Source organism: Ailuropoda melanoleuca, chromosome 5 (assembly GCF_002007445.2).
Source record: "Ailuropoda melanoleuca isolate Jingjing chromosome 5, ASM200744v2, whole genome shotgun sequence".
In the NCBI taxonomy this organism is placed as follows: domain Eukaryota; kingdom Metazoa; phylum Chordata; class Mammalia; order Carnivora; family Ursidae; genus Ailuropoda; species Ailuropoda melanoleuca.
Window position 1 is genome coordinate 70,961,376 of NC_048222.1, and position 27,977 is coordinate 70,989,352.

The window sequence follows — 27,977 nt, forward strand, 5'->3', positions numbered from 1 at the left end:
TTAAGAATTTAGTAATTCATGCTAAAAATGGATCCACTCTGCAAGAAAACTTCTATAGTAAGTGAGCAGTAAGCAAATCCCTGGAATTAAAAAGCCACATACATTTTGAACACATGAGTTTTACCAAATGTCATTCTGCTCATTCCTGACAGCATCTTGAAGATATAATGTTAAGGTTTTAGTGACATATTAAATAGTACTTTTTTTTAATAAAAAATCCAACTACGGCTTGATCAGTGGTACCAGCATGCTACTAAAAAGCTGGAAAATAGGGGCGCCTGGGTGGCTCAGTCAGTTAAGCGTCTCCCTTCCACTCAGGTCACGATCCCAGGGTCCTGGGATCGAGCCCCACATCGGGCTCCCTGCTCAGTGGGAAGCCTGCTTATCCCTCTCCCACTCCCCTGCTTGTGTTCCCTCTCTCGCTGTCTCTCTCTCTGTGTCAAATAAATAAATTAAATCTAAAAAAAAAAAAAAAAAGCTGAAAACAGAGCAGACTAGCTTCCATGACATACACACAACATACTTATCTGTCTACACCTTTTCATAGAATTCTGTCTCTCTCTCATACACACACACACACACACACACACAAATTTGGTGGGAGCGGTATGCAAAGAACAATGGATTCTGATTTGGAAACAGATTCAAATCTTATGAATCTCTCCTAACTCTTGAGTTTGAAGATACCATTCAGAGTACTTTATCTACTATTAAGATCCAACCACACTTGAAAGAACCTTTAAAATTGTAGCCAATTAATAGTTTTGTGCTTACAGTATTTGGTTTATTACAAACGGTATTTTTATAAGAAATAGTAAAAAAAAAAAAAAAAGTGTAATCACTTCCAAGCAGTTGCTTTTTCTATTTTTTTCCCAAGCAGTTGCTTCTACTGTAGCAAGTTATTACTTCAAAATATTTAGGATAGACATTCTCATTGTGTCATTGTAACCGCCAGCCAGCAACTAAATGTAAGTAGAAAACTACATTATACTTTAATTTTCTTGACCAAGGTAAATTTATGATAAACTTTGGGCAACAAAGGTTATGTTTTATTTTCAGTTGTAAACCCTTCATACTCTTTCTTCTATAAATCTAACAACAAATCTGTAATAATTCATCTTATTAAGAGATGTTGTTTGACAGGAAAAAGATCTGAATTACACAATGTCTTTAAAATGTCTGAATTATACAACTTCTAAAAAAGTACAGAACTTCCAAAAATTTTTATTTTTTTATTTTTGTTTTGTTTTTTGTTTTTTAAAGATTTTATTTATTTATTTGACAGAGAGAGACAGCCAGAGAGAGAGGGAACACAAGCAGGGGGAGTGGGAGAGGAAGAAGCAGGCTCCTACCAGAGAAGACTGATGTGGGGCTCAATCCCAGAACGCCGGGATCACGCCCTGAGCCGAAGGCAGACGCTTAATGACTGCGCCACCCAGGCGCCCCAGAACTTCCAAAAATTTTTAACTTCTTATCTTCAAATGTTAAGAGAGGAAAGACGTCATGTGTTAGAGCAGGGATTCTTAAGGAAAATATCAGACTTGGCTGAAGGACTAAACCACTCCCCGACCCCCATTCAATTACTCAGGCTTCACAGGACCATTGGTAGGGAGACAATACCTCATGTGGTATCATTCAGAAGGTTAGGCAAACATTCGAAAGAACAGTGCTTTGCAAATTATCTCTGGTATAGGACTATTTTTCTTTATATTCACAATTCATATGAAATACTAGAAAAACGAAAAATATACAAAACACAAGTTCTAATTTTTATTACCAGATTTGACATAAAATTGCTCTATCAAACTGCTATGCAAGTTTTTAAAAACTTTCAAATTCTGAGCTTATCTCCTCACAGACAGGTAAGTGAACAGGTCATGGACCAGCACCATTTACGTATTACACTCCAAATGGCTGTGTTACAGAATGTTGTAAACCTTTTACTGGCAGAGAATAAGCAGTTCGTTACTTAAATTTAGAGCTATAGCTGTAAAAGTATACTGACTCTCATTCTTAAGCAGAAAATGTATATATTTTCCTTATTTAGCATATCAGCAAACCCTTTTTCTCCTTCAGACACTGGACAGTAAATAGTAGTTTAAGATATCAAAATGATCACAAATTCTAAATTATGCCTTATTATGTGGATGATTATAGAAAGAAATTAATGAGTTAATCAATTACTTTGGTGAAGACCAACTATCATGGATAGTAAGAATTTAAAACTCCTAAATCTCAGATTATAAAAAATTATCTATGAAAATTGATTTTTATAAAATGGCATCAGTGATGATTATATAACATATTTTGGGACTAACAACTGAAAGATAATATATACATAAAAGACCTTACTGTCTGATGGATTCAATATATTGTATTGCAAGGAAGACAAAGACTTCTCCAAATCAAAACATCAGGAAAATCTCATGCTTTACTGAGAAGAAATCATGCATTTTTCAATACATATATGAATGCCCACTATGTGCCAGGAAATAGGAATACAATGGAGAACAAGGCACTTGTTCCTGCCCTCGAGGAGCTCACAATCATTATTATCTACTTCACTATAAAATAAAAGGCAACCTTAAACCAGGACTGTATGTACAATATAGTGTAAGCATAGACGGAATCTTTATAGCACAACACACTACTACCTTGCCTCGTCACTTCTTCAAGGGACTGAAGCTGTGAGTCTTCACTAAGGGAAAGAACGTAGTAGAAGGATAGTTGATGGCTAGCTAATTTGATAGCTATATCACCCATTTCGGCTGCTGACCCAGATATCAAAGAAGGCATTATCAAAAGCCTCTGTGCACTCAAGAGTCCTCAGCTTCCACTCTTTCCTTTTCTACAACATTACAACTCCCTACATAAGGCTGCCCATCTTTTTCATTAGTCTAATGTCATTACAGCCTAGATCACCAACCAAAAACAGCACTGGCACTACGTACATGGACTACTCAGTAACTCAGAATTTCATTTCTGATGTATGCCATTTCATTCTTTATTATGAAATACTTGCTAGATAGGCTTCTAATCAACACTACAAACAGTGCATAGAAAATGAAACTGCAACACACGGTCAAAACTTAAGATGTATTTCTAAAAAGTAAATAAAGGAAAATGAAAACACAATTCAAAACAAGATTTTCTTGTTAATTTCACCTCAGAGAACAAGTGTTTTTGTTGTTGTTTTAAATAAGTTATTGCTTCTTTCCTCTCTTGCCACAAAACTCCATTTTGAAATAGATCTCCTGTGGGGTGCCCGGCTGGCTCAGTCAGTATAACATGCAATTCTTGATTTCAGGATTGTGAGTTCTAGGCCCCATGTTGGGGGTAGAGATATAGAGACTACTAAAACAGAACAAAACTAAACACCCAAAAAACCCAAAACAAACAGATCTACTGAAACTTGGGTCAAATGTGAATATTCATTAACTTTATGAGAGATAACTGTATTAAATCAAAAACTGTAAAAATCAGCATTACTAAACTGCCCTGGGTATTTGCAGACCATTTATTTAAAAGACACTGAAAGAGGGGCACCTTGACTGGCTCAATCGGTGGAGCGTGCATTTCTTCATCTCAGGGTTGTGGGTTCCAGCCCCACGCTGGGGGCAGAGATTACTTAAAAATAAAAACTTTAAAAGAAAGACACTGAAATACATATTTTTAGACCAGATTTCCTTTCAGGAACATAGAACCTTAAAATTATTCAGGAAACATGTCATTTTACTACCTTTTTTTTTAAAAAACAAAAACAATAAACTGTTTCCTTTCGTTCCCCCAATGCCAGGCAAAAAGCTGCAAAAATGTACACTGAACATAAAAATTGCATTTCTTTTATGCTTCTTCTACTCTACCTTTGCTTCTTACTAAATGCTTCAACAGAGCCAACCAATGTTAATATAATAGAGGAAATATAATAACAGGAATACCAATATTAAAATCATACACACCTGGGTTTAAATCACTATTTTTCAGTTTATTACTTGTATGACCTTGAGTAGGTTACTTAACCTTATCAGTTTCAATTTTCTCCTGGATGAGAAATCCCATCATAGCTCCTAAGAAAATGATTTTTTTTTTTTTTTAATGAAAAAATATCTGGAACCTGTAGGTGGCTCAGTCAGTTAAGCACCTGCCTTGGGCTCAGGTCATGACCCCAGGGTCCTGGGACTGAGTCCCTCATTGGGCTCCTTGCTCAGTGGGGAGCCTGCTTCTCCCTCTGCCTGCCCTCTGCCTGCTTGTGTGTGTGCTCTCTCTCTCCCTCTCCCCGACAAATAAATAAAATCTTTAAAATGAAAAAATATCAAAATATGATTTTTCAGGAAAGGAAAGAATTAACCTCTCAAGGGAAGAATGTTTTCTATATCCTAATAATTCTTAGAATTTTATTTGGAAATTAGCACACTGCTAAACTATAAAAAAATAAATCAACTAAGTAAATTTTTTACATGTATCTTAGATATAAATTACCCAGTTGTGAAAATAAGTATTATTCCTGGATATTAAAAAAAAGCTTGATGGGTGCCTGGGTGGTTCTGTCGGTTAAGCATCTGCCTGTCGGCTCAGGTCATGATTCCGGGGTCCTGGAATGGAACCGAAGGCAGATGTTTAATGGATGGAGACACTGAGGCACCGCTCTTATGATTTCTCAATAACATTTTCTTTTCTCTAGCTTTCTTTATTATAAGAATACAGTATATAATACATACAAAAATGTTAATTGACTTTATATTATTGGTAGGGCTTCCAGTCAACAGTAGGCTACTAGCAGTTAAGGTTTGGGGGAGTAAAAAACGACATTCAAATGTTCTATTGTATGGGGGCTGGCACCCCTAATCCCTGTGTTGTTCTAGGGTTAACTATAATATGAAAGATACAGTTAAAAGAAGGGTAATAGTCACCTTCGATTGGCAAAACAATGTAATTCACTTATTTTGGTTTGGGGCAAAAATTTAGAAGTTTTTTGCAGAAGTATAGATAAGTACTTGGTACTTTGAAACATGCTCTTATGAAAAAAAAAAAAAACAAACTAGATAGCTTTCCAAGTTGCTTAATCATCATTCTGATTTAACCTTAGCATAAGAGCCATTTATGAGACCTACCAGTAACACATAGAATTGGTAGATCAGCCAAATAGGCTAAACACAAGTGTAATGTAATGGCTCCAAGGGCAGATAACTATTCTATTCCATTAGACCTACTAACATTTAAGGAAAGCCTGATGTGCCTATCCACTTGGTGAAATCCCAGTCAGGTGGGAAAGCTCTTCCCATACGTACAGCATTAATTACTCTTTCATTTGGGGCTATGGTCTTCAACTCTGGCTTTCAGTTTAGAATAAGCTGAAAAGCTTTTTAAAACTACTGATGCAATTAAATCGGAATCCCTGGATAAGGGGCAGAGGTATTTTCTAAAAAGATCTCTAGATCATTCCAAAATGCAGCTAGATGAAGCATCGCTGCTCTATTGGGTACATTTCATTTGCTTTTATCTAAGAATGCTTTTAATTTTTGTTTACATTTCCATCTTTTTTAGTCTAGATCTTCAACTCAATATGTATTTCATGGAGTGCAAATTTTATGCGGCATCACACACTATCCTAGGTGTTGATGATACAAAGACAACTTTGTGTACCTGTCCCTGAAAATCTTATTGCCTAATTGAGAAAGATAACATATAAATAAAAACAACAAAATTAAGTGAAATAGGTGCTACAGTAATAGTCTGTATAAGGGATATAGGGCTATAAAGAACTGATCTATTTTCTGGGTGTGGGGTTGAATCAGAAAAAGTTTCAGAGAGAAGGTGACTCTTTGAAGGGGGGATTTACCTAAGTTATTTTTTCATCTCTACCACCTAACACCCCCCAATAAAAACTTGGTAACAGCCACCCTCGACGTTGATATATTTAGAGCTCCTTGACTTAAAGCTTCTACTTTTACTCCACTTCAAAAACCCACTCCCAAGGTTGCATACTAGATTATGTTAACACTGGAACTGCCCCACCTCTAAAACCATTAATTCCAACATCCAACTATCTGACCACAATCTTTAAACCTTCTACATCCCCACCAAGTCCTCCAGTCTCTAAGTGTCTCTACTTTTACCTCAGTTCATCATTTTCCTTTGCTGTATCTTTCTATCATATTATTCTACAATGTGCTGTATTTTCCTTTTTTTGTATTTTGCTGCATCTTTATTGTTGCATTTATCACACAGCATTGTAATTTATAAGAACATTTGTTTTCTCTATTAGATCATAACTTTCTGTAGAATAGTCATTGGATTCTTTCTCTTGGTCCTGCATCCTTAACACCCAGAACAGGGCCTGACCCCTAATAAGTGTTTAGTAAATGTTTGGCGAAGGAATGGATGAAGTGTTCTTGTCATTTTCACCACCAGACCACAAGCTCTTCAAAGGCAGAGACTACCTCATCTACAGATTTCCTGTAATTCCTGCTGGAGTGCCTCACACATATCAGAGCCTCAGGTAGCACGTGTTAAATTGTAAAAGGATGAAATGTATTAGATACTGTGTAAGACATATAAAAATATGTTCCCTGCCCTTTTTCCGGAATTATTATTTCAATAATCATTTAAGATAACCTGATGGTTATGAGGCAAAAGTAAAAAATGCTATTATGGCAGAGACAAAATGAAATAATGGAAAGCACTGGATGTAAGTCAGGAGGCCTGTACTTCAGTCTTGGCTTTGCCACTCTGTAACCATCACTATGAGCCTTAGTTTCCTCATTTTTTAAAAGGGAGTTTCACCAGAAGTCAATTTCTTTTTTCTTTTCAGAATTCAATTCTTGATCATCTGAGGTCCCCTAACATATTATGCCTCGTAACATTTGTATTATAAAAGTGATATACCCTCAATATAAAAAATTGTACATGCCCTTCTGAATTGTTTAAGTAAAGGGAAGTTCCCACCCTTCACTCTATTTTCGTAGCTCCCCAAAGGTACCCACTCTCAACCTTTCTGGTATCTTTAAGGCACTGTTCATGGATAATCAAATACAGTCTAAGATTGTATTTATTTACCAACTGCACAGTCCCATCAATTCTAAGGGAACCTTGATGAAATGAAAGGACAATTATAAATACTTTGATAACGGAGCGCTTGGCGGCTCAGTTAGTTAAGCGTGTGCCTTCAGCTCAGGCCATGATCCCAGAGAACTGGGATGGAGCCCCGCATCCGGCTCCTTGCTCAGCAGGAAGTCTGCTTCTCTCCCTCTGCCTGCTGCTCTCCCTGCTTGTGTGCTCTCTCTCTCTAATAAATAAATAAAATCTTTAAAAAAATACTTTGATAACAGAAAGATAATTATCTACTCAAAAGGCCAACAGTAGAAAAAATTAAAACAGATAGAAATGAGTATTTAAAACTTCCTGTTTCACACCCCCCCACCCCAGTTGTGCAATGTAATATGAGTAAAAAGCGTATGACAAGAAAAGAAATCTAAGATGGGAAGCTTCAATGTGGAAGAAATGTGGGAGGCATGGGAACTGTGGCGAAAGGAGAGATAATCATACCAATGTCACAACCACAGAAGGATGTATAAAAGGCCAAAAAATCACAGAACTCTAAATATTAAAATAGCAAACACAATTTTGAAATACAGTATGAGCTTAAGGACAGAATCAATTGCAGAAAACACAGTGTTGTTTTCCTATAATAATGCTAGCCCAGAGACAAATGTAGATCACTATGTCCTTGATTTTCTTGACAACAGCATTCTGTAAAGATCTATACCTAAGTCTAACAAGGGTATCCACAGCTTATGAAGCCAAGGACGAAATAATTGTATTTTTGACCAGTCCCTCTGATAGTGGGGAAAATACATCATAGGATTATAGTTGTCATAAGAATTTTTTTTAAGAAAATAGAAAGAGAAAAAAATAGGTCATTAGTAAAATAGGGAACTAGTTTCCTGAGAATACAGTGGAAATTGCAATCTAATGGGTGGACTATTGATTTCTCTTTCATTTGGTACCAGAGTATTTAAACATTAAGGAGTATGTTAGATAGAAAGAGAGCCAAGTTTTTTTTTTGTTTTTGTTTTTTTAAAGTGGTGTTTTTTTTTTTTAAGATTTTATTTATTTATTTGACAGAGATAGAGACAGCCAGCGAGAGAGGGAACACAAGCAGGGGGAGTGGGAGAGGAAGAAGCAGGCTCTTAGCAGAGGAGCCTGATGTGGGGCTCGATCCCATAACGCCGGAACCACGCCCTGAGCGGAAGGCAGACACCTAGACAACATAGATTTCACCTTGACATGTCCCAGTTTTACCCCTATCATGTAAAATGACACCACTCTACTGTAAAGAATGCTTGTAAATAAGATAAGGACAGCAGCCCGTATCAGGATCCTGTTCCACAAAGCTAACACGTTACTCAAGTACACTTTTTAAACAGAATAAAAGTACAGTTCCATAACATGTAAGTCACAAGTCTAACAACATTCAGCTATAAATTGTCTAATGACAATTACAGCAATAAAAAAAAATTAACACTGTTAGAGTCTTTACTTGGTATTTTTACAACTAAATATAGTACAATGGATATAAACTAAAACTACAGTTTAGAATTTGGAGGAAGAGAAAATGATAAATTATTTTTATTCCATGATGTAACTTTAATACCATGGTACATGGTATAAAGTTTGTCAAGAAGTTGTAAATAGTTAAAAAAAAAAAGTTGTAAATAGTTAAGTCCATATCTCCATAAAATAAATTAGTCAAGGATAAGTGAATTTGAGGACTACAAACTTTACCAAATCTACCTTGTTTCCAAACATTCAAAAACACAAACCGAAATAAGGAACTAAAATCATTCTGGTTTCCTGCACCCTTTAAGAGGAACAATATTTCCTGACACCGGAAAATGTTGAGTCAGTAGCTGAAGCTATGGTTTTCAAATTTGGGTAGAATACCATTTTAAGAGTCTTTAAGATTCTTAAGAGAAATTTTCATTACTTGACATATCTACGTCAGAATTTAGCACAAAACTAAACATATAAAGCAGTACAGCAATTCTCAAACTTTTCTACCCCGTAGTCTGAAAAACGTTATGACCTTTCCATTTTATCTCACTTCTCTCTTCCATCCACCTCTTCCCACTAAATGCAGTAAAAACTTCCAAATCAGCTAACACAAATTAGTTTAGGCAGCTGAAGGCCCATGGTGGTGAAGTAAGTCAAAAGTGGCTTGTGTACTACTACTTCCTGAGTACAGGGACTCAATACATCCCATCTAAAGTTCAAAGTGAAAAAATTTTGTAGAAATTAGGCCCTAAAAGCCTCTTTACAAAATTATATGGGAACCAGGCCCTAAAAGCCTCTTTAGAATTTCTCCATTCGACAGGATAGCGCAATAGATCCACCAGCCTCACCCTGAGCTTAGCTTTTTGAACCACTGTCTCTCTAAAATATACATTTCTACAAAGAATTTTGTGATACAATATCTGAAGTCTTTGTAGGAAAGCCAGTAACTAAGATACAACCAATAACTACTGCTGGTAACGAGCCTTAAAAGCAGACTGTAATAGAGCCCCAAACTAGCTCTCCACTAAATTTCACAATTTAGGATTCTCTGTGCTGAAAAACTATTAAATTCTTTGATATTCACCCTTAACCAAAACCACTCATTTCAATTCCAAGGAGGCAAAAATGAAGAAGTCAAAATATAAATCTACTTTCCTTCCCACATGCCGAAGTATTACTGCAGACAGTCATTGTGCTAACCATTATTCCAAAGGGTTCCTCGGTTCATGATGATTACTCTATAATGGAAAAGTGATTTCCCAGGAGACCATCAACCAGATAAATAAGCCAGTACGAATGCATCCTGTCATCTGTGTTTCCACTTACCCTCAGGAACGTCCCGGGGGTTAGAAGTCCGGTCACTAGCTGGATCCAGTGCCACAGTCGCTAGTGAAGTGGTGGCTCCAGACATCTCACTCATAGGCTCACTACGGCTTGTTTCAGGCACACTTTCCCGTGAGCTAAACCTTACTCGGGAACTGGATCGGGAGCTGAGGTCCGGGCTGGTATCTGACAAGCCTGGAATGTCATCGATCTTCGTTGGTGTCACCATGAACCGGACTGAAGCCATCTTGGTGGTGGTTTCTGGAGGATGCATTATTCTCTTTTCCTTTATAAGAACAAAGAAAAAAGGAAAACCCCACAAAATCCTTCCTCCTACGCTAGCTACTTTTGATTGCAAAAACAGAAAAGACTTTTTAAAAAACCTTCAATAACCTTGATTTACACCACACAAAAAGTCCCAAATGAGAGTCCTACTCAGAATTCAGACTATCCTAGAAAGTGCACTACCAGTAAATATTTAAGAAAAAGAAAAAAGACAAAACGATGCCAATCTCGTGTAACTTCGTTCCTTCAGAAAGAAGAGTTATCTAGCTGTCTCCCCTGGTCCAGGGCTGCGGGCTCAGTGCCATGGTCTCAGAGAAGCAGGTGAAGCCTTTCTCCCCTCGACCCCCAGGTTTCCGCCGAGGTAGTTAAGCCTTTTATCTGGTAAATGTCCCACGGTTCTAGTTCAGCAAAGTGCGCGCAGGCCCACCCTTATCGGGAAAATATAGCACAGATCAGATTGCGAAACGGTGTACACCCGGCCACCTGTTGTGTATCAGGTGAATACCCCACAGGTCTGGCTGGGAGGTGTGTGTAGAGCCACCCGATGTTTTGGAGGCCAATAATCCACTTGGGTCTGGTGGGAGAGATGCGCATGCATAACGGGAAAAATACCCCACGCTTCTGGATAGAGGAGAATGAAAAGGGTGAGCAGAGGATGCAGGGGCAGAGCGGATTCGCGTCTCCAAGAGGTCTGCGGGGGTGGCCCACCAGCTCTTCTGGCAGAACGGTCCCTAGGATCTGGGAGGCGCCGGCTAGCGAGCGGATCAAGACCCCTCGGACTGCAGCTCAGTCAGGGTCGTGGCAGGTTGTTGCTAGTCCGTCGAGCCCACGGCCGGCTCGCTGGGTTGCTCGTGCGTGTGACAGGACGGGCCACCCCTTTGCCGGAGGACGCTTTCTCCCCCACCAGGGCCGCGGCGCAGGTCAGCCCCTCGCCTTCTTCCTTCGGGTCCTAGCAAGAGAGGAGATGGCCTGGCAGCCTGGCCCGGGCTGAGTAGGAGGAGGCGGCGGGAATGAGGGGAGGAGGAGGTCGCAGGTGCGGGATCCCGGCGCCAGCTGATGCGGATGCGCGCGCAGCTGTTGTTTACGAGCCGGTAACTGTTTCGGAGCCGCGGCGCGCGCAGGAGGGCTCCGGCTGCCGGGGAGGGCGCCCCCTCCCCGGGCAGACGCCAGAGCAGCCGTTACGTGACCTCGCCGCCCCCGGCCCCGGGCCCGGCGGGCTGTGCCCGCGCCGCCGCAGCCCCTCCCTTTCCTCTCAGCTCGTTCCTCATTCGAGGTTAACGGTCCGAAGAGAAGCCTGGGGGAGCGGTCGGAGGGCGGTACCGTCCCGCGAGCGCCAAGGAGCCCCGCCCAGCCTCTGCAGTCTGCAAGGTGACGGAAACGGCTGCGCGCATGCGCTGCCGGGGTCGCCGCGGGCCTGAGGAGCCGAACGTGGGAGGCCCGGAGGAAGATGGGAATTGTAGCTGAGTGTTGGGGCCTGAGCTGCGCGCACTGGAGAAAACAAACCCTTTTCCTTCTGGGTCCCGCTGTATTGCACAGACTCACTCTGGAGGCGTTCGGGGAGCAGACGATGCCTCTTGCCCTCAGAACCTCAAAAACCATCTCTTTTTAATAAAAGCGTCTCTGAAAATACCGTTCATAATTTCTTTAAAAAATCACAAACCTCGGTAGGTATGACCCTTACTGAAATTTTTAAGCAGATGTCTGTTTTTAAAGCACCATATTCTCAAATTATATACATTTTGTGCTAAGTTTTTCTTTTTCCTGTTCTTAAAATGTCTTTTACCACGTATGCATTTATCAGCTCGTCATGCTGTACACCTTAAATATATACAATTTGGTCAATGATACCTCAATGAGGCTGGAGAAAAATGCTATTTTCACTTTCTAGTTAGACTGGAGGTTCTATTAAAGAAAATGTCTTTTACTTTAGACCTGGAGAAAACAATGAGGTACTTTTTTACTCTATCGCCAGTGTTTTTCCTACTACTGCCACCATTATATTTTTCTTAGCATGTTTATTTAATATACGAACAGAAGCGTTCAATAAATTTCGACTTGTCAATGTTTTGTTTGAAAGTTATTTCCTATAGCTTTCCTAGTTTTTCCAGGTTCTGCCTGGGTCCTTACACCTCACAAGCGTAAATGTTTACACATCACCCTTAGCAATAGATCAGAACTGTATTGAAAACCTGAGCCAGGAAATTCTCTTTTATCAAATGACACGAAAATCCAAAGTCTGGTTAAAAAGATCCAGTAATAAAAAATTTAAAATATAAAAAAAACTTTTTAATAAAATAAAAAATAAACTTTTTTGAGATATATAGTATGTAAATAAGGACTGAAATGTGCAAAAAACAAAACAAAAACACAAAACAAGAAAGGTCCAGGTAACAAAATGAGAAATAAATTCCCATTTAAACTGTGAACTTCCTGGGGCACCTGGGTGGCTCAGTCCATTAAGTGCCTGTCTTCAGCTCAGGTCGTGAAGTGGGGGGCGGGATGCTGGGATAGAGCCCTATGTCGGGCTCACTCTCAGCGGGGAGCCTACTTCTCCCAGCTTGTGCTCTCTCTCGCTGTTTGTCTGTCACAAATAAATAAATAAAATCTTTTTTAAAAATAAGATAAAATGTAAACCTCCTTAAAGTTTGATTCTTTCTCTTTAAAGCCTACGATTAACAACTCTGGCTCATAGCTTCCTGAGGAGGCAAGAAATTCACTTCCTGAGGTATTAATGTTTTTCTCAGGCAGGCTGGCTGGTCATTCAAATCTCAGACTTTTTTTTTTTAATGAGGTATATGCCTGTAATTTATTTTTCAGATTTCTCCACAGGATTAAAAACTCTTTTTTGCATTACATTGTCATGCTCCCTGCTTTTGGTCTTCTTTTCCATGTACTCATTCTTTGAGCATTTTCTCATCACCCAACTGAGGTCACTGCAATGACCAAAAAATTTCAGAATGCAGGGGAACCTGGGTAGCTCAGTCGGTTAAACATCTTGCCTTCAGGGGCGCCTGGGTGGCGCAGTCGTTAAGCGTCTGCCTTCGGCTCAGGGCGTGATCCCAGCATTCTGGGCTCGAGCCCCACATCAGGCTCTTCCACTGGGATCCTGCTTCTTCCTCTCCCACTCCCCCTGCTTGTGTTCCCCCTCTCGTTGGCTGTCTCTGTCAAATAAACAAATAAAATCTTTAAAAAAAAAAAAACACAAAACCATCTTGCCTTCACCTCAGGTCGTGATCCCAGGATCCTGGGATTGAGCCCCTTGCTCAGCAGGGAGCCTACTTCTCCCTCTCCCTCTGTCTGCCACTCCCCCTGCTTGTGGTCTGTCAAATAAATAAATAAATAAATAAATAAATAAATAAATAAATAAATAAATATTTAAAAAAAATTTGCAGAATGCTGTAGTGTTTGTGACATTCCTGAAGCAAGTTTATCAAGACTTTGCATTCTTCAGTGTGCAAGTGTGGAGATAAGTCAGGATGCATGTTTTAGAGGTGATGGCGCACAGCAGAGCCACCCAACTCGCGGTCACAGAGGGGCCAGGCCAGCTCCAGGTGGCAAAGGCTCCTGCACTCTCCACAGCTGACCCTGCTGGGCTCAGCCAGCCCCAACTGCTCTCACAGACTTTCTCATATTTATAGGGAAATGGTGGATTTCTACAACATCCAATTTTGTTTTATATCACAGTGTATTTTCATTCACTTACATATATTACCTAATACCAATATACTACACCTCTTAAAACTTTTCTTCGGTTTCTGAGCGTCTCTCAGAAAATGTTAATATCCAGAGAACCTTTTAAGGAAAAAGTCCTTGGTATATTTTAAAGCAGTCTACCTTTTCTCCTCTATTTCAATTAGGAATAGTTTCAGATCAAAGTCTTTTCATTTCTGTTTACACAGCAGGTAAGTAGCATGGAACAACAGTAATCCTTTTTGGCAGGGGCAGGGGCAGGTAGTGGGTTACTTATAAAGACAAAATTACAGTCAACATTACAAAACATTGCTAGCAGAGTTCGTTTACTGACTTTGGTGTTTAAGAAGCTTCCATAGCAGATCCTTTTCCTAGTTATTGCAGAGTTAAAATTTCTTCCATCATGACCCCCTTAATAAGATAGGGTAACACTTAAAAATCCCTGTAAAGTCAACAGGCTAAGAAATTAAAAATTGCTTGCCAGGAAACAACTATTTCATTTTACCATGGCCATAAGTTAAGTGATTCAAAGATCATCTGTCTTCTATTAATTATCACCCAGGATGAGAGAGGTTTTTTTTTCAGCAGTTAGCCACTATCCTCAGCTTTTCTGCTGAGATAGTCAGAGTCTAAGAGAAACATTATCTATCCCTTTCCAGGACCGTGCTGATAAATTAAACTTACGCTGATTTAAGTTACATCTGCTTCTAGAGTCTAGAATCTTGATGCAGTCAAAAAAGTTTGTATAGGGCACCTGGGAGGCTCAGTGTGGTTAAGCGTCTGCCTTCGGCTCAGGTCATGATCCCGGGGTCCTAGGGTCGATCCCCGCATCAGGCTCCCTGCTCAGTGGAGGGCCTGCTTCTTCCTCTCCTGCTCCCCCTGCTTCTCCCTCTCCTGCTCCCCCTGCTTGTGTTCCCTGTTTCTCTGTCAAATAAATAAAATCTTAAAAAAAGAAAAAGATTGTATAATAAGAACACAATCTCCATAAAGCAATTTTTAAATCAGTGGCATGAGGCAAACATTCAAATCCAATGTCAAAAGCCACAAACGGAAGATTGGAAAATAATGAGTTGATTAACTTTGCAAAGAGAGGAAGAAGCAAGCTAGCATTTCTTTAAAGCTTATATACAGCATTTTGCCTCATCATCCCTCTACTATGAACTGTCCTAAGAAATTTCCCAGGGTTTTTGTGTTTTAATTAACCCCAACAATAGCTTAAAAAACAGCAAAATCCGTGGTTGAATCTCTCATACCTCATATTCTAAATTGAGATTCGTGTAGAGTTCCACAAAGCAGCTGGCTGCCAAGGAGAATATAAAGTTAGGTGTATGTGAGAAGACAATTCCTTGATGGAGAGAAGTAAAAACCTGGGAATATTTTCAGGGGGAGTATATTCATATCAAGGCATTTGTAATCACAACAGTTCTCTTTGCAACACAGTGTAGATATATTGACATCCACCACTGTACCCTACCAAATTTCAAGTTGGAAGAAGGCTTAGAAATGATGAGAAAAATGAGACTAAACTGGGTAAGTGACTTTCTCAAAGTTATGCAGAGGGGAAAATCCTGCTTTCCTGACTTCCAATTCACTGCACTCCCTCTACAATATAGCTGCTATTTTCCAAGCAACTCCTCTATTTTGAGTCAAAACGTCATTTCAAGGGGCAAATTACTTAAATGAGAACAAGGGTATTTTTCAGTGAATGGCGGCAGTTGTGGAAGAGTCTCAACCATTCTTCCCGTTCCCCAACACCCTATCACGCATAGCATTACTGCTACAGCACTGACTTAAGTTTTTCTTCCAAGTACTCTTTGTTGTACCGCTGGGGTGCTCTTCCTTCTCATCTCCCTCTTTTTTGTTTTTAAACCCCTCCTTTTCCCCCACAACATACAATAAGAGCTTTTTCAAATCATTTTAATCACCTAGCAGTGATTCAAAACATGGAAAGAAGATTCAAACTTGTTCCGCTAAGACGGATGCTACCATGACTGCTTCACACAAGCACGATCGAGGGTAACGATGAAATCGGATTCCAAAGAGCAAGGGCGGTAAGAAGGCTTCAAGGCTCACAGTTTGAAGAGCCGGGTTTCGGAAAGTCTCTGAGGGGCAGCAGAAGAGACACGACGTTAAGGGACCCTCAGAGGACAGGGCGCGGCTGCTGGGTCATGAGCACCTTGAAACGTTTCTTGACGGTGATTCGGTGTCGAGAGTATTTGTCGTCTGGGGAGAACCGAGCGGGATGCGCCGAGCAGGTCTGCTGGCCCATAGGGTCAAGCTTCTGCTCGAGGAAGAGAGACAGACATAATTTCAGTACAGGAGCGGTGGGAAAACTCAATCACTGGCGTCATCAGGGAGACAGAGGCTGGGATGGGGAGAAGGCTGCGCGAAAAAAGGTGAACAGGAAGACAGGACACGCGACGGTCAGATCAACAAGTCATACACTCCTCCCACACTCGCGGCTTCTGGGCTTTCTAGTTCCCCTCACCCACCTAGGGAATTCGGTGGCGGGTCTCAACCGCTTCTCCCACCTATGCTTCTCGCCATGACCATTTACAACCCGTTGTTTTTGTTTTCTTTCCTCACCTTCAGCGTATAGACCCGGTCTCCCTGCTCGTTGAGGTAATACTGGAGAAACATGACCACACCGAAGTCAGAAATTCCAATTTCGTCCGCAGCTCTAACTGTTGGTCTCACGTGTTTGTCAACTTCCTTCCGGTAAAGCCGGAAGTCTCTCTCAAGGCCTGCCGGGAAATGTAGTCCATTTAGGCCTCTCTCTCTAGCTGGCCAGAAGGGGGCGAACTAGTGCAGGATTTGGCCCAGTTGCAACCCAGTTGCAACCTTGCAGGCGTTGGCTTCCAGTTGCAACTTTGCAGGCGTTGAGAGACACGTGGAGTGTGCCCACTGTGTGCAAGACACTGCTAGGAGTTAGAGGGGGGTAGGAATGGATACGAGTTGAACATTGGTGAATAGAATCCTGTCTTTATCTCGAGACGCACACCCATTTCACAGGCAGTGGGTTTCTAGTGCCTGGAGAAACAAAGTCTCCAGGATTCACAGCCCCTTTACCTTAGGGTATAAAGAAGAAAGCTTTCCTCCCTCCCCTCTTTCACATCCGGTTCCCCCGTCCTATTTCAAAGTATTGGCGGTAAAGAGTGCATGATGGGTATTCAATATTAGGTACAGCGAAGAGAGCGTGAAGTTATTTTATGAAACTGGTGAAGTATATTTTAGGGGTCGAACCAAGATTTAAACTCAGGTTTCTTTACCACAAATCCAGCGCTCTTTCTTATAGTGGTGAGTAGCTAATAATAGCATGATACGATGCACCTCCTAGGGTTATTTCGAAATTTTAAAAGAACGTAAAAATTCTCTTTATAGAACTCTGGGCTTTAAAAAACGACAATTGGAACCCAGATATTACAAAGACGATCGTTACAGTATTATTTACAATGGCAAAAACGTTGGAACATACGTTAATTTTATAACCAAGAAAAGCCTGAAAGCATTTTTCTTTTTTAAAAGTATATAGTCTGTATTTGCTTGTAGCTGCATAAAATATCTCTGCAAGGATTCACAAGAAACATACTGTTGGTTTCCTCTTGGATAAAGAAATTGGTTCCAAAAAGAAAGAAGAGAGAGAGAGGGAGAGGGAGAGATATCAGTTCCAGGGGAAAGGAGTTGGGAAGGACACTTGGTGTATATTCCATTTTGCAAAGTTTTACTTTTGGACCATGCTAATGTATTTGTCATTTCAAAAACTAAAATTATTTAACAAAATTTTTAAACAACAAAATAATTTAACAAAAAGAAGGACTTTTTTAGTTTTGGGATTTTAGGCTGAATGGCAGTTTTTGATAAAGTGGTGCTTTTCAGCCAACAGTAAACTGAACCTTCTGTGGACTGCAGAGCTGATGGTACTGGACTATTTGGGACTGCAGGACAGCTTTATTTATTTTTCTAAGATTTTATTTATTTATTTGAGAGAAAGAGTGAGTGAGAGAGCACAGCAGGGGGAGCAGCAGGCAGAGGGAGAGAGAGAGAGAAGCAGGGCCACCTGCTGAGCAGGGAGCCTGCCGCTGGTCTGGATCCTGAGATCAGGACCCCAGCTGAAGGCAGCCGCTTTACCGACTGAGATATCCAGGCGCCCCTGCAGGACAGCTTTCTAAGGAAATGATATGCATGCACCCAATCATACACCCTGATTTTCTGAGACAATCCTAGGTTCAAATGTTCTGTTTCTTTGATCCTTAAGTGCCCAGACTATATGCTCTGAATTTGGTTTGGAAAATATAGCCAACATTGAATTAAGCCAAGGGGCTGTCACAGCCTGCTATTAATAGGAAATCAGTTACAGAACTGGGTGGGATTGAAGGACATATAACTATATATATATTGGTGAAGAAATGTATAGGTAACCAAGATGTAAAGCTGTAATGTTGGGAATCAGAAAGAATTTACAAACTGCCCTAAAAAGACACACAACAATTTTGTTGCCATACTCTGATTTGGCGGGAATTCCTGGTTACTGCTTACTTACCAGGGCCCTTTGGTGTCTTTCTCTACCTCTGCCCCTGCTTCCCTCCCCTCCCCCAATGCAGAATGCTATGAATCCTAGGTTCTAGTTCTGTTTTGATCTGATCTTTATCTTCCCTTCCTTGGATCCCTGTGTATCTACTGGGGCCAGGTTGATCTCTGGGTCCTGGACCTGACTGTCTCATTCTGGAGGTGTCCAGACAGCCACGGTTAGTGCCCAAACCTGAGAGGATGGCTTCAGATGGAGGTAAGTTTGCGTGGTGGGGAAGTTCCTCGCTACCTGCGCACATCCTTGGGGATTCAAATTTGACATCTTACCCGGGGACCAGGTTTGGGGGCTGACCTAGAGGGTTGTAAGAGCACTAGACCCCAGCAAAGTCATCAGTCTTGGGGAGGCTGGGGAAGGAGATTGTGCCATTAGCACCGGGTTAGGGGATGAAGAGGGCCTCCTGGGAGACAGATCAAAGCCCCTCAGAGGAATGCGCTCAGTATAGAAAAGGGATGTCAGTTAGCAACTTGCTTCCCTGGAAGAGGGATCCCTTCAACATGTGTTTGTGTGGCACGGAGGGGTGTGTGTGGTACGAGCAGCACAGAGAGGGTTCAAGGGGAAGGTCCAAATTCCCGGTCTTCTTTAGGCAACTGGAGCCTGCTCTTGAATTATGCCCTAAGAGAGCGGAGCTGGAACCACACTCCATCGGATCGAGGGGGGTGGGTGGAGACCTTAGCTGGGAAACTATTCCTCTGGGTTATCTGTTGCCGAGTCTGTAGAGAAATGTCCTCCCAAACGCTAGCCTGGAAGGTACTGTAATTGCCTCTGCTCAGAGCCTGATGCCTCGTTTTTGCCCCAGAGATGGCTTCTCTTCCAGTTCCAGGAGCAGTTTTCCTTGATTTCCCGGGGCCAGGGGAGGTGGGCAACCAGAATGAGAGCTGGGCCTTCCCTGAGATGCTCTCAGTCTTTCTACCTTTTGTGGAGCTCAGGCCCTCAGACCCATTTCACTTCACAGAATCCTCCTGGCCCTCTGCTGTGTGGTTGAGATGATGAGTTTGCTCATATTCCGTGTGTCTTTCATGGTCAGGAAGTGGAAGCTGAGTGTTGTTAGTTTGCCAGCGGAATATTCTTTATTAGAGGAGGAGGAGACTTGTGTGAAATTAGGCAAATGATCTTCTATTATTATAATTAAAAATCCTGTGACACGTGTGATTGATTAAGTACACAGTTTAGGTATTTATCCTTGGGTTCTTGGCCTGGAGTCCACATAGCTCCTTCTCAGCCCATACTGTGTTTCAGACTTCATTGTGCCTTTTTCATAGTGGACCATAAATTTCTGCTATTGGGACTTCCAAACAGAAGGACCACAGCTAGTCTACACCAAATTTTAACATGTCCAGCAGCTACTTAGAGCTCTGGAAACCTCCCTTCTTAGCCACACCTCCCCTCACCCATTTCCTGGTCCTTATCTCTTAGTCATTCCTGGCTGTTATGTAACAAAATTTCTGGAAACCAAACACCTAATCCACACACGCTCTGCAGGGAACAGCACTTGTGTGAGTCATGGCAGGGACCACAGGGTCCCTGGGGGCAGGGTTCAGGTGGTTTGAACGTGTTTGGAGTGGGTGGGAATAAGAGGTACTATGTGCTGGCTGCCATGTGTTAGAGAGTATGAGCTCATGGGCCCAAGGGTCACTGCAAGTTCTCTAGTGCAATAATTCTCACCTAGGAGTAAGGGACATCAAAATCACTTGGGGGAACACTTGCAAACTATGCAGTTTCCCCTGCCTCAATCCCTCCCTCACCTGTTGAGAATCAGCACTCTGATTGTTCAGGGACTAGATGGAACTCCGACAACCTAACCTCTGACCTCCTTTTCTCCTACTCCATTCCCTCTTTTTTCTTCATCTCAACAGCATCTTCACTGTCGGGACCAGATATGGCCATGAAACCTGGTGCCGCCCTGTCTCCTTTCACTGCACTTCCGTTTCCCCAGCCTGCTGCTGGCCCACCAGACCAGCCACCCTGGGAGCCACCTCCACAGCCTCCCATGCCTTCAGCATTCTCTCCAGGCGACCCTTTGGTGCTCTCTGCTCTCCCCAGCCCATTGTTGGTGACAGGGGATGGGGGCCCTGGCCCCACTGGGGCTGGAGTCATTGTCAAAGTCAAGACAGAAGGGGGGCCAGCTGAGCCCTCTCAGACTCAGAACTTCATCCTTACTCAGCCAGCCCTCAGTTGGATTGCCTCAGGCACTCCCTGCGGGGCCCCTGAGGGTCCTCCCCCTCGATTCATGACTGCTTCTAACATGAAAACCCTTCTGCCCACTAAGGCTGTTGGGGTGAGCCAGGAGGGCCTCCCAGGCCTTCCTGTTCAGGCTCTACCACCAGCTGCCCAACTGGCCCCCATCGTGCCCCCGGAAAAGGCTTGGCCAGGGCCACACGGGGCAACCGGAGAAGGAGGTCCGTTGGCCGCCCAATGTAAGCCCTCACTGGGTGACCTCTCCTATACCTCCAAAGGTGTTTATGAGAACTTCCGACGCTGGCAGCGCTACAAAGCCTTGGCTCGGAGACACTTATCTCAAAGTCCTGATGCAGAAGCCTTTGCCTGCTTTCTTATGTAAGTGGGGAGATCTGAGATTAATTATCCTAGCGCTTTTAAACAAGGAGGACTCTGGGCTGGACAGGAGGTTAGGCTATTTTGGAATGCTTGAGGAATACATGAGGGTGATAGCGAGGCTCTGAGAACAAAAAAGCATAACAACGATGATGATGATGAGGATAAGCCTCTTTACCCTCTTCCCAGATTATAACGAGCTTTCAGGTGTCTTCTCTCAAGTGACCCTCACAACCCTGAGTTCAGGCAAGCACGCTAACGTAACCCTCACGTAGAGATGAGAAGACTGAAGCCCAGAGGTTTCCTATGATGAAGCGAAGGGCCATGGGTGGAGCTTAGGCCTCTGACACCAATACGTGGGCCTACCATTCTATTTTATTATTATTTTATTACTGTCCGACATCAAGTTGAGCCTTCCAAACGGCTGGGCCCTGACCCTTTGTGTAGGAGTGGAGGGTGGTGGGGGGCCAGGCAAAGGATGTGCCGCCCCTCCCCACCACCCCCTATTTTATTCTGAGTTCAAGCTGAAATAGGGAGGTGGGAGAGCTCGCTCGCGTAGTGACCCATGGCCTAGGTTCCTCTGCTTGCTAGATTGGTGACCCTGGGCCCCACATTTACTACCTTGCCCTCAGTCTTCTCATCTAGAAAGGGGGTGGTTATCCCGACTTCAGAGGGTTGCTGAGATGAAATGAGTTCTTATCTGTGAAGTGCTTAGCAGAGTGCCTGGCACAGAGAGTGCCTTATTAAGTGGCAGCTGCTATTACTATTGCTATTATTACAAAAAAGGCAATTGAGACAAGGAAAAGAATTGACAAAATGCCAGAATGTCTATGTGAGTGGATGCTTAGCCAAGGACCCCAGGGGTCAGGGGCTGTCTGTCGTGTCTATAAAGTTGAGCCATTAGCCAACCATCTGGGGAATTTTCTCTTCCTCCCACGAGGACCCACGGCTTCCCTCAACAGCACTGCACTCTCGACATTCTGTGTAAACCACTATGTAACACATACCACATTTTACTGGACTTAAAAAACAGGTTCATTGTGTTCCCAGTCTCTGAGCTCCTAAAGGAATCTCCCTTTCCACTCTGACTCTGGCGTGAATAAATCAAAAGGCTCCCCCAGAGTCCTTGGTGTGGAGCACCTTACCAGCTTCCTGCTTTCTCCAGATGGCTCTGAGTTCTCTCGGAGACTAACAGGCTGAATTTCTAACTGCTAGCCTCTTCCTGCTCTCCATGCTCGAGGGCTCCACGCAGGGTCTTCTCCAAAATGCAGTCCACACTCTCTCCAACAGTCGCCCAGGAAACTGGTAAAATACTCAGTCCAGAGACCCTGGGGTGCTGGACTCCTGAATTGTAACACGCCTCAGCAGGTGATTCTAAGCACAGTGCTCGAGGTCTCTGGCACGTCAGAAAGGCAAAAATGAATCATAGAGAATTTAAAGAGTACTGATACTTGACTGTCTGTGAAGGGGATCCCAGAGGAAAAAAAAAAAAAAAAAAAAAAAAACTACTTAAAACCCAACAAATAAAAACACCACACAACCTTTAATTAGAGATTCATTTGGGTTAGATAGTGCCTTTTTTTTTTTTTTTTTTGAAAAGCAAGAGCCTTTGGGCAGGGTTAAGCCTACTTTATAATGAATATTTAATAACATGAATGCTTTCTTCCTTGTGTTTAGTTGAGGATAGCACTGTGAGAATTAAGGGTGATTGATTTGAAAAGGTGGAGAGCAGAGGCAATCTTCTGATTTTGTGTGAGATTTGAAAATTTCAGCAGGAAGAGTCTAGTATGGTAGATGGGTGGGTGGGAGGTTGGGGGCCTGGAAGTCTAACCAGAGGTGGGGCGTGACAAGGATTGGGGGGCATGTTAGCTCTGCTGAGGGACAAGGGGGTGTGTGTTGAGGTGTTTGTTGGGACAGGTGGATTGGGGGGGCACACTGTAGAACATGACTGACCCAATGGGGGTTTTAGCCCAGTGCTTCGCTCCCTGGCCCGGCTGAAGCCTACTATGACCCTGGAGGAGGGACTGCCAAGGGCTGTGCAGGAGTGGGAGCACACCAGCAACTTCGACCGGCTGATCTTTTATGAGATGGCAGAAAAGTGAGTCTGAACAACCCTCATTCTCCTGAGGGGTGCTGTGAGGTGGAGGGATGGATGGGGGCAAGTAAAAGGCTTGAATCTGGGCGTGTGGGTGATTATTAAAAGGGATGCTAGGAGGAGCGGTGTAGACTAGAATGGGATCTCCTGGAATCTCACTGCTTCCACCACCTTGACTCTTGGGTTTTTCTGTCCTGTCACCTTGGAAGCTCTCTCTCCTCCAGATCCTGAATTATATAGGTCCTTGATATTGAAGCTCTTAGAATAGGATTGGAGCCCAATTGGTGTAAAAATTCCTTGCTAAAGGGACCTACACTGGGGAGGTAAGCCCTACTAGGCAGGTTCTTTCCTATCTCACTGGCCAGGTAGCAAGAGGCTATCGATGCAGACCTGGAGACCACTCCTCCTCTAGAAAGAGTGACACGGAAATCATTTACCCTGTTATCTCAGGGAGGGCTCGGTGCTTGCAGAGGTTGGTCAGGGGAAGGTCCTGGATGGCCGGAGTGGTCTCCTGGCTCATATCCCTCGCTTCCCCGTGATCATCCCCTTGGTTAAAGAAGTATCTCTGGGGAAAATGACCCTTTCTTCCAAAACTTAGTTTCCATTTCCTCCCTTCTGGACCCATACCTCCTAGAATTACTCTTCCTGGCCCCCAGTCCCAGCCTCAGGTCTTGGATCTCAGCACTGCCTCCTGGTGGGAACTGCCTTGAACTGCAATCCCAGGCCCTGCTTTAGGATTTCAGTCGTCCTTTATGGTTCTAGGTAGGGGCAGATGAGGCCTTGTGGGGCCGGCTGGTGGGATCCTGCCAGCTTTGGCATAGGCCTGACTGGCTTCAGCAAGGCTGTATTAATTGCTGCTGTACACCCTCCATAATGCTGGGTGAGATCCAGGATGAGATAGAAGTGAAAGGGATGGTTCTGTCCTGGAGAAGCTCGACATTCATTTTCTCCACAAGTTTCCTAACCAATGACTGTGCGTAAGGGACTCTGTGGTGACCTTGTGAGGTTCCCCAGAACTGTTATTGGGCTGTCTGGGAGCAGCTCCCTGCTGGTGTCCGGCCTTCCTCACCCTCTGCAGGTTCATGGAATTTGAGGCTGAGGAGGAGATGCAGATTCGGAACACACAGCTGACCAGTGGGTCCCAGGGGCTGCCTCCTGCAGCCCCTCTGAAACTCGACCCTTCAGGGCTCCCAGCCCCCGACCTTAACCAGCAGCCAGGTAAGACTACCGCATTCCAGCAGGAGCCTGGGGCCCGAGGCCCAAAGGGAGGCGTGCACAGAGCGGTGGTGGATAGGGAAGGCGTTGGCTGGCCTTGCTTCTGTCACTGTCCCTCCAGGGGTGGCACTGATGTACTAAACGGGGCATATGTACATAGGAGGCTGGCTTCTCGGGTTCCCTTTGTCCCAAACTGTAATCTTGGCCAAGTGAACCAACTACTCTGAGACTGTGCGTGAGGCACATAGCACCTCATCTTCCTGAGAAATGGGGGCTGGGTCAGAGGACTTATTGGAATTACAGGGGTTTCCAGATGCCTCACGCACTGATTCTCTTAGACCCTCCAGCTCCACAGTCTTCTCCCATGGCTGCCCTGTTTCAGGCCTGATCCAGCCCACAGCCTTTCCACACACCCGGATCGCTGCCCTGACAAACCCAAGGTTGGTAGGCGGAAGCCACAGTCCCTGTGGCACCCCCCATTCCTCCTTTCCATCTTTCCCTTAGTGTACATTCCCAAAAAGGCGGCTTCCAAGGCACGGCCCCCCCGCCGGCGGCAGCGCAAAACGCAGAGGTCTCCGGTCCCTGAGGCCCCCAAGGAGATCCCACCAGAAGCTGTGAAGGAGTATGCTGACATCATGGAAGGGCTGGTGGGGAGTCAGTTGGCCATCGGGGAAGCAGATGGAAAACCGGAAGAGGAAGAAGAGCAGCAGCAGGAGGAGGAAGGGATGTATTCGGATCCAGGCCTCCTGAGCTACCTTGATGAGCTTTGTTCTCAGGAGGTCTTTGTCTCCAAGGTGGGCTGGACCTGGTATCTGGTTTCTAGTAGACCCTGGGGTGGAAACTCCAGGGGACTAAAGAGCTAGGGCTTTGCCTGAGGCAGTTAGGAACTAGGCTGCCTTCCTACTGAGAAGTGTGTGTGCATGCATGCACTTACGTGAATGTGTACAGCTGGTGGCGGGGAGGGTTGGGGGAGGGGGACACATGGCTTCTTCTCTAGAGCCTCTTGGTTCACAGGTTACTTCCTGTCAAGGACTCAGATCACTGTTTCTTCTGTTCCCCAGGTGGAGGCTGTCATTCATCCTCAGTTTCTGGCAGATCTGCTGTCCCCAGAACGGCAGAGGGATCCATTGGCCTTAGTTGAGGAGCTGGAGCAAGAGGAAGGACTCAGCCTTGCCCAGGTAAACCTGGGAGGTAGGAAATATCAGAATAAGAAGCTTGTGTGATTTAAGCTAACCCTACGCTGTCTTGGCTGGTATGACTTCTGGAGACAGACAGCTTCAGAATTGAGATTCAGGTGCAGAACAAGTAGGCAAGAGACTGTGAAACACAGGAAGGAAAAGGGGAGAGAGCATAAGTGGTCAAAGCATGGGAATAAGACCTAAGAAGGCAGAAAGAGCTATGGTATCTGTTTTTGATACCGTGACTTATGCCACTTGCTTGCATTCCCTGCCTTGTCCAAGTACCATCTCCTCACCAGCCCCTCAGCCCCCACTTCTCACAGCCTTGTATAGAACGGTGTCTGTCCATTCTCCTTCCAGCTGGTCCAGAAGAGACTCCTGGCCTTGGAAGAGGAGGACGCAGAGGCACCTTCTAGCTGCAGTGGAGCTCAATTGGACTCCAGTCTTTCTGTTTCTGATGAGGATGACGATGGGGGTGGGCGGGTTCGGCCCTCACCTAGGCCTCGGGTGGCTGGGGGCACCATTCGCCTTGGAAAGGCTGCTTCTCCAGGAAAACGGGTGAGAGAAGTGCAGGGTGGGCAGGAGCGGGCCCTAGATGGCCCGAGGGGGATGCGCAGAGACCGGAACCCCGTGCCATCCCCCAGCAGCTGGGACCTGCAGCTAGAACCCCCAGCTCCACAGGGAACTCGAGTGTCCTTAAATATGGAGAAAAGAGGGCCCGGGAAAGTTACAGATCAAATACCTCCACATCAGGATGACCACCTGGGAGGTGCTAGGTCTCCTGTGCACCCCCTGGTGGCTGACAGAACTTCCGAGACTTTGCCCCTTTGTTGGCAGGATGGCTCCCAGCCTGAGATAGTTCCCAGTTTGGATGTGGGCCTCGAAGAGCTGTCTCCTCTGCAAGGACAGGGGTTAGAAAAGCGGGTCCCGGGGTTGCAGACAGGACAGCAGCTAGGGGGGCTTGGAATGCTTCCTCAAGGGAAGGAGCTACTAGCAGTGCCCCAGGAAGGCTCTCTGGGAGCCATGTGGGGAGATGACAAAAGTCCTCCCGTGGTTCAGAGTTACGATCAGAACCTTTCCCCTAGAGGAGCTGGTGACAGGGATGGGGACGGAGCCTCTCTCAGTCCAGGACTTTGGCTGAGCAGTGAGCTGGATGCCGTAGGCTTGGAGTTGCCCCTACACATTGAGGAGGTCATAGAGAACTTCCGCGATGGGGAATGTGTCACTGAGCCTCAGGGCGGCTGTCAGGCACTGGGCTCCAGAAGCCACATTTCTCTGGGTCCTGGAGAAACCACAGCACCTGGGGATGGGGGGGGCAGTGCCACTCCCTGTGGAGGCACAGATGGCATGGCTGCCCTGCAAAAGATGAACTGCCACAGCCTGCCGGGACCTCTGAGGGCCAACAGCCCAGCCTTAAGACCTAAAGAAAATAGAGAGCAGAGCCCTGAGGCTACAGGGGATCCCTGCGATCTGTGGGCTGAAGGTTGCCCCCCTTTGCTGGAAGGTAGTATCCGTGCCCCCACGCCGGAGGTTCCCAAAGAAACCCCTCAGCCTGCATGTCAAGGCAATATCCTTGTGCTGGGGACCCAGGGCATTTCCTCCTTCCCCGAGGCCAGCCTGGAGGCGGGGAGCAGAGGCCATTCCATCTCTCCTCTGTTGGAAACCACAGAACATGTCAACATACTAGATATTAGAGATGCCTGTGGTCTCCAGTTAGGGGTCAGCGAGGATACTGACCGGCCAAATTTGAATCCTTATGACCCCCAAGGAGAGGGCAGGGAGGATACTACTGATTTATCCAAGCCCGAAGACCTTGCTCCCTTACCAGGGAATCAAGAGTCTTATGTACATGGGACCCCCCAATCAACATCTCCTCACCAGAGCCTTGGAAGCACTTCCTCTAGATTGGGGGCCAGGGATGCCTTAGTTCTGAGAGAAACCTCTCCTGTCAGTGAAACATGCAGCTCAACAGATGGGGCCAAAGGGAAGGAGAAGCAGCAGGAGGGGGAGGGGGAGGATGAGGAACTCTCCAGCTTTGCCTACCTCTTGGCTTCTAAACTTAGCCTGTCGCCACCAAGGGCGCCTCCCTTCAGTCTTCACCCTGCCTCAGGCCTGCCCTCAACGGGAGTGCGGGGGGTCCAAAGAGCATCCCACTCCCTCTCTGCTGAGGCGAGAGGCCTTGGCCAGTCTCCACGTCCTGTTGCCAAGTCTGGGAAGAGAACTCTCAGTGGAGGTCCAGCCCCTGCTGAAAAGAGGCCCCACCAGGGAGCTGACCTTGACATCTCTGGGGAGAAACCCCTGGCTCTGGGAGTGGTTCGAACCTCACAGCCTCGTAAAAGGCGGCGTGACACTTTTGTTACCGGCCGAAGGAAGAAACGTCGGCGTAGTCAGTAGGGGACAGCAGGACCCACCTACCCCACCTGCTGATCCCTAAAGTGGGGGCCCCAGCATAGACTGGTTCTCAACCCCGTGTTATTTTGTTGTTCTGCAAGAGTGGCGA

The 27,977-nt window shown here is 44.7% G+C and overlaps 3 protein-coding genes across 5 annotated transcripts in view; 1 reads left to right on the forward strand and 2 right to left on the reverse strand.

Annotated features, from left to right (window-relative positions):
• Positions 1 to 11,368, reverse strand: part of SLC12A6 (solute carrier family 12 member 6) — a 92,288-nt gene extending 80,920 nt beyond the window's left edge. Inside the window, exon 1 of one of the 3 annotated variants that reach the window (XR_004625738.1) lies at positions 9,880 to 11,368. Coding sequence is in view for 2 of the 3 variants with exons in the window: in XM_034661217.1 (XP_034517108.1) it covers positions 9,880 to 10,150 (271 nt within the window). In the remaining variant the exon portion in view is untranslated. The remainder of the gene's footprint in view (positions 1 to 9,879) is intronic. The other 2 variants (XM_034661217.1, XM_034661218.1) reach the window with 2 other exon arrangements.
• A 4,384-nt stretch (positions 11,369 to 15,752) lies between these two features.
• Positions 15,753 to 16,593, reverse strand: NOP10 (NOP10 ribonucleoprotein). The gene is made up of 2 exons (XM_002930305.4): positions 16,438 to 16,593; positions 15,753 to 16,132 (listed from the first exon to the last, which is right to left on the reverse strand). The coding sequence occupies exons 1-2, from the start codon at positions 16,489 to 16,491 to the stop codon at positions 15,992 to 15,994; spliced, it is 195 nt and encodes a 64-aa protein (XP_002930351.1). The 5' UTR covers positions 16,492 to 16,593; the 3' UTR covers positions 15,753 to 15,991.
• A 487-nt stretch (positions 16,594 to 17,080) lies between these two features.
• Positions 17,081 to 27,871, forward strand: NUTM1 (NUT midline carcinoma family member 1). The gene is made up of 8 exons (XM_019793126.2): positions 17,081 to 17,148; positions 18,539 to 18,634; positions 20,293 to 20,992; positions 22,959 to 23,087; positions 24,163 to 24,302; positions 24,804 to 25,093; positions 25,361 to 25,477; positions 25,838 to 27,871. Exons 2-8 carry the CDS (start codon positions 18,619 to 18,621, stop codon positions 27,869 to 27,871), a joined length of 3,426 nt encoding a protein of 1,141 aa, XP_019648685.1. The 5' UTR covers positions 17,081 to 17,148; positions 18,539 to 18,618.
• The last annotated feature ends 106 nt before the right edge of the window (positions 27,872 to 27,977 follow it).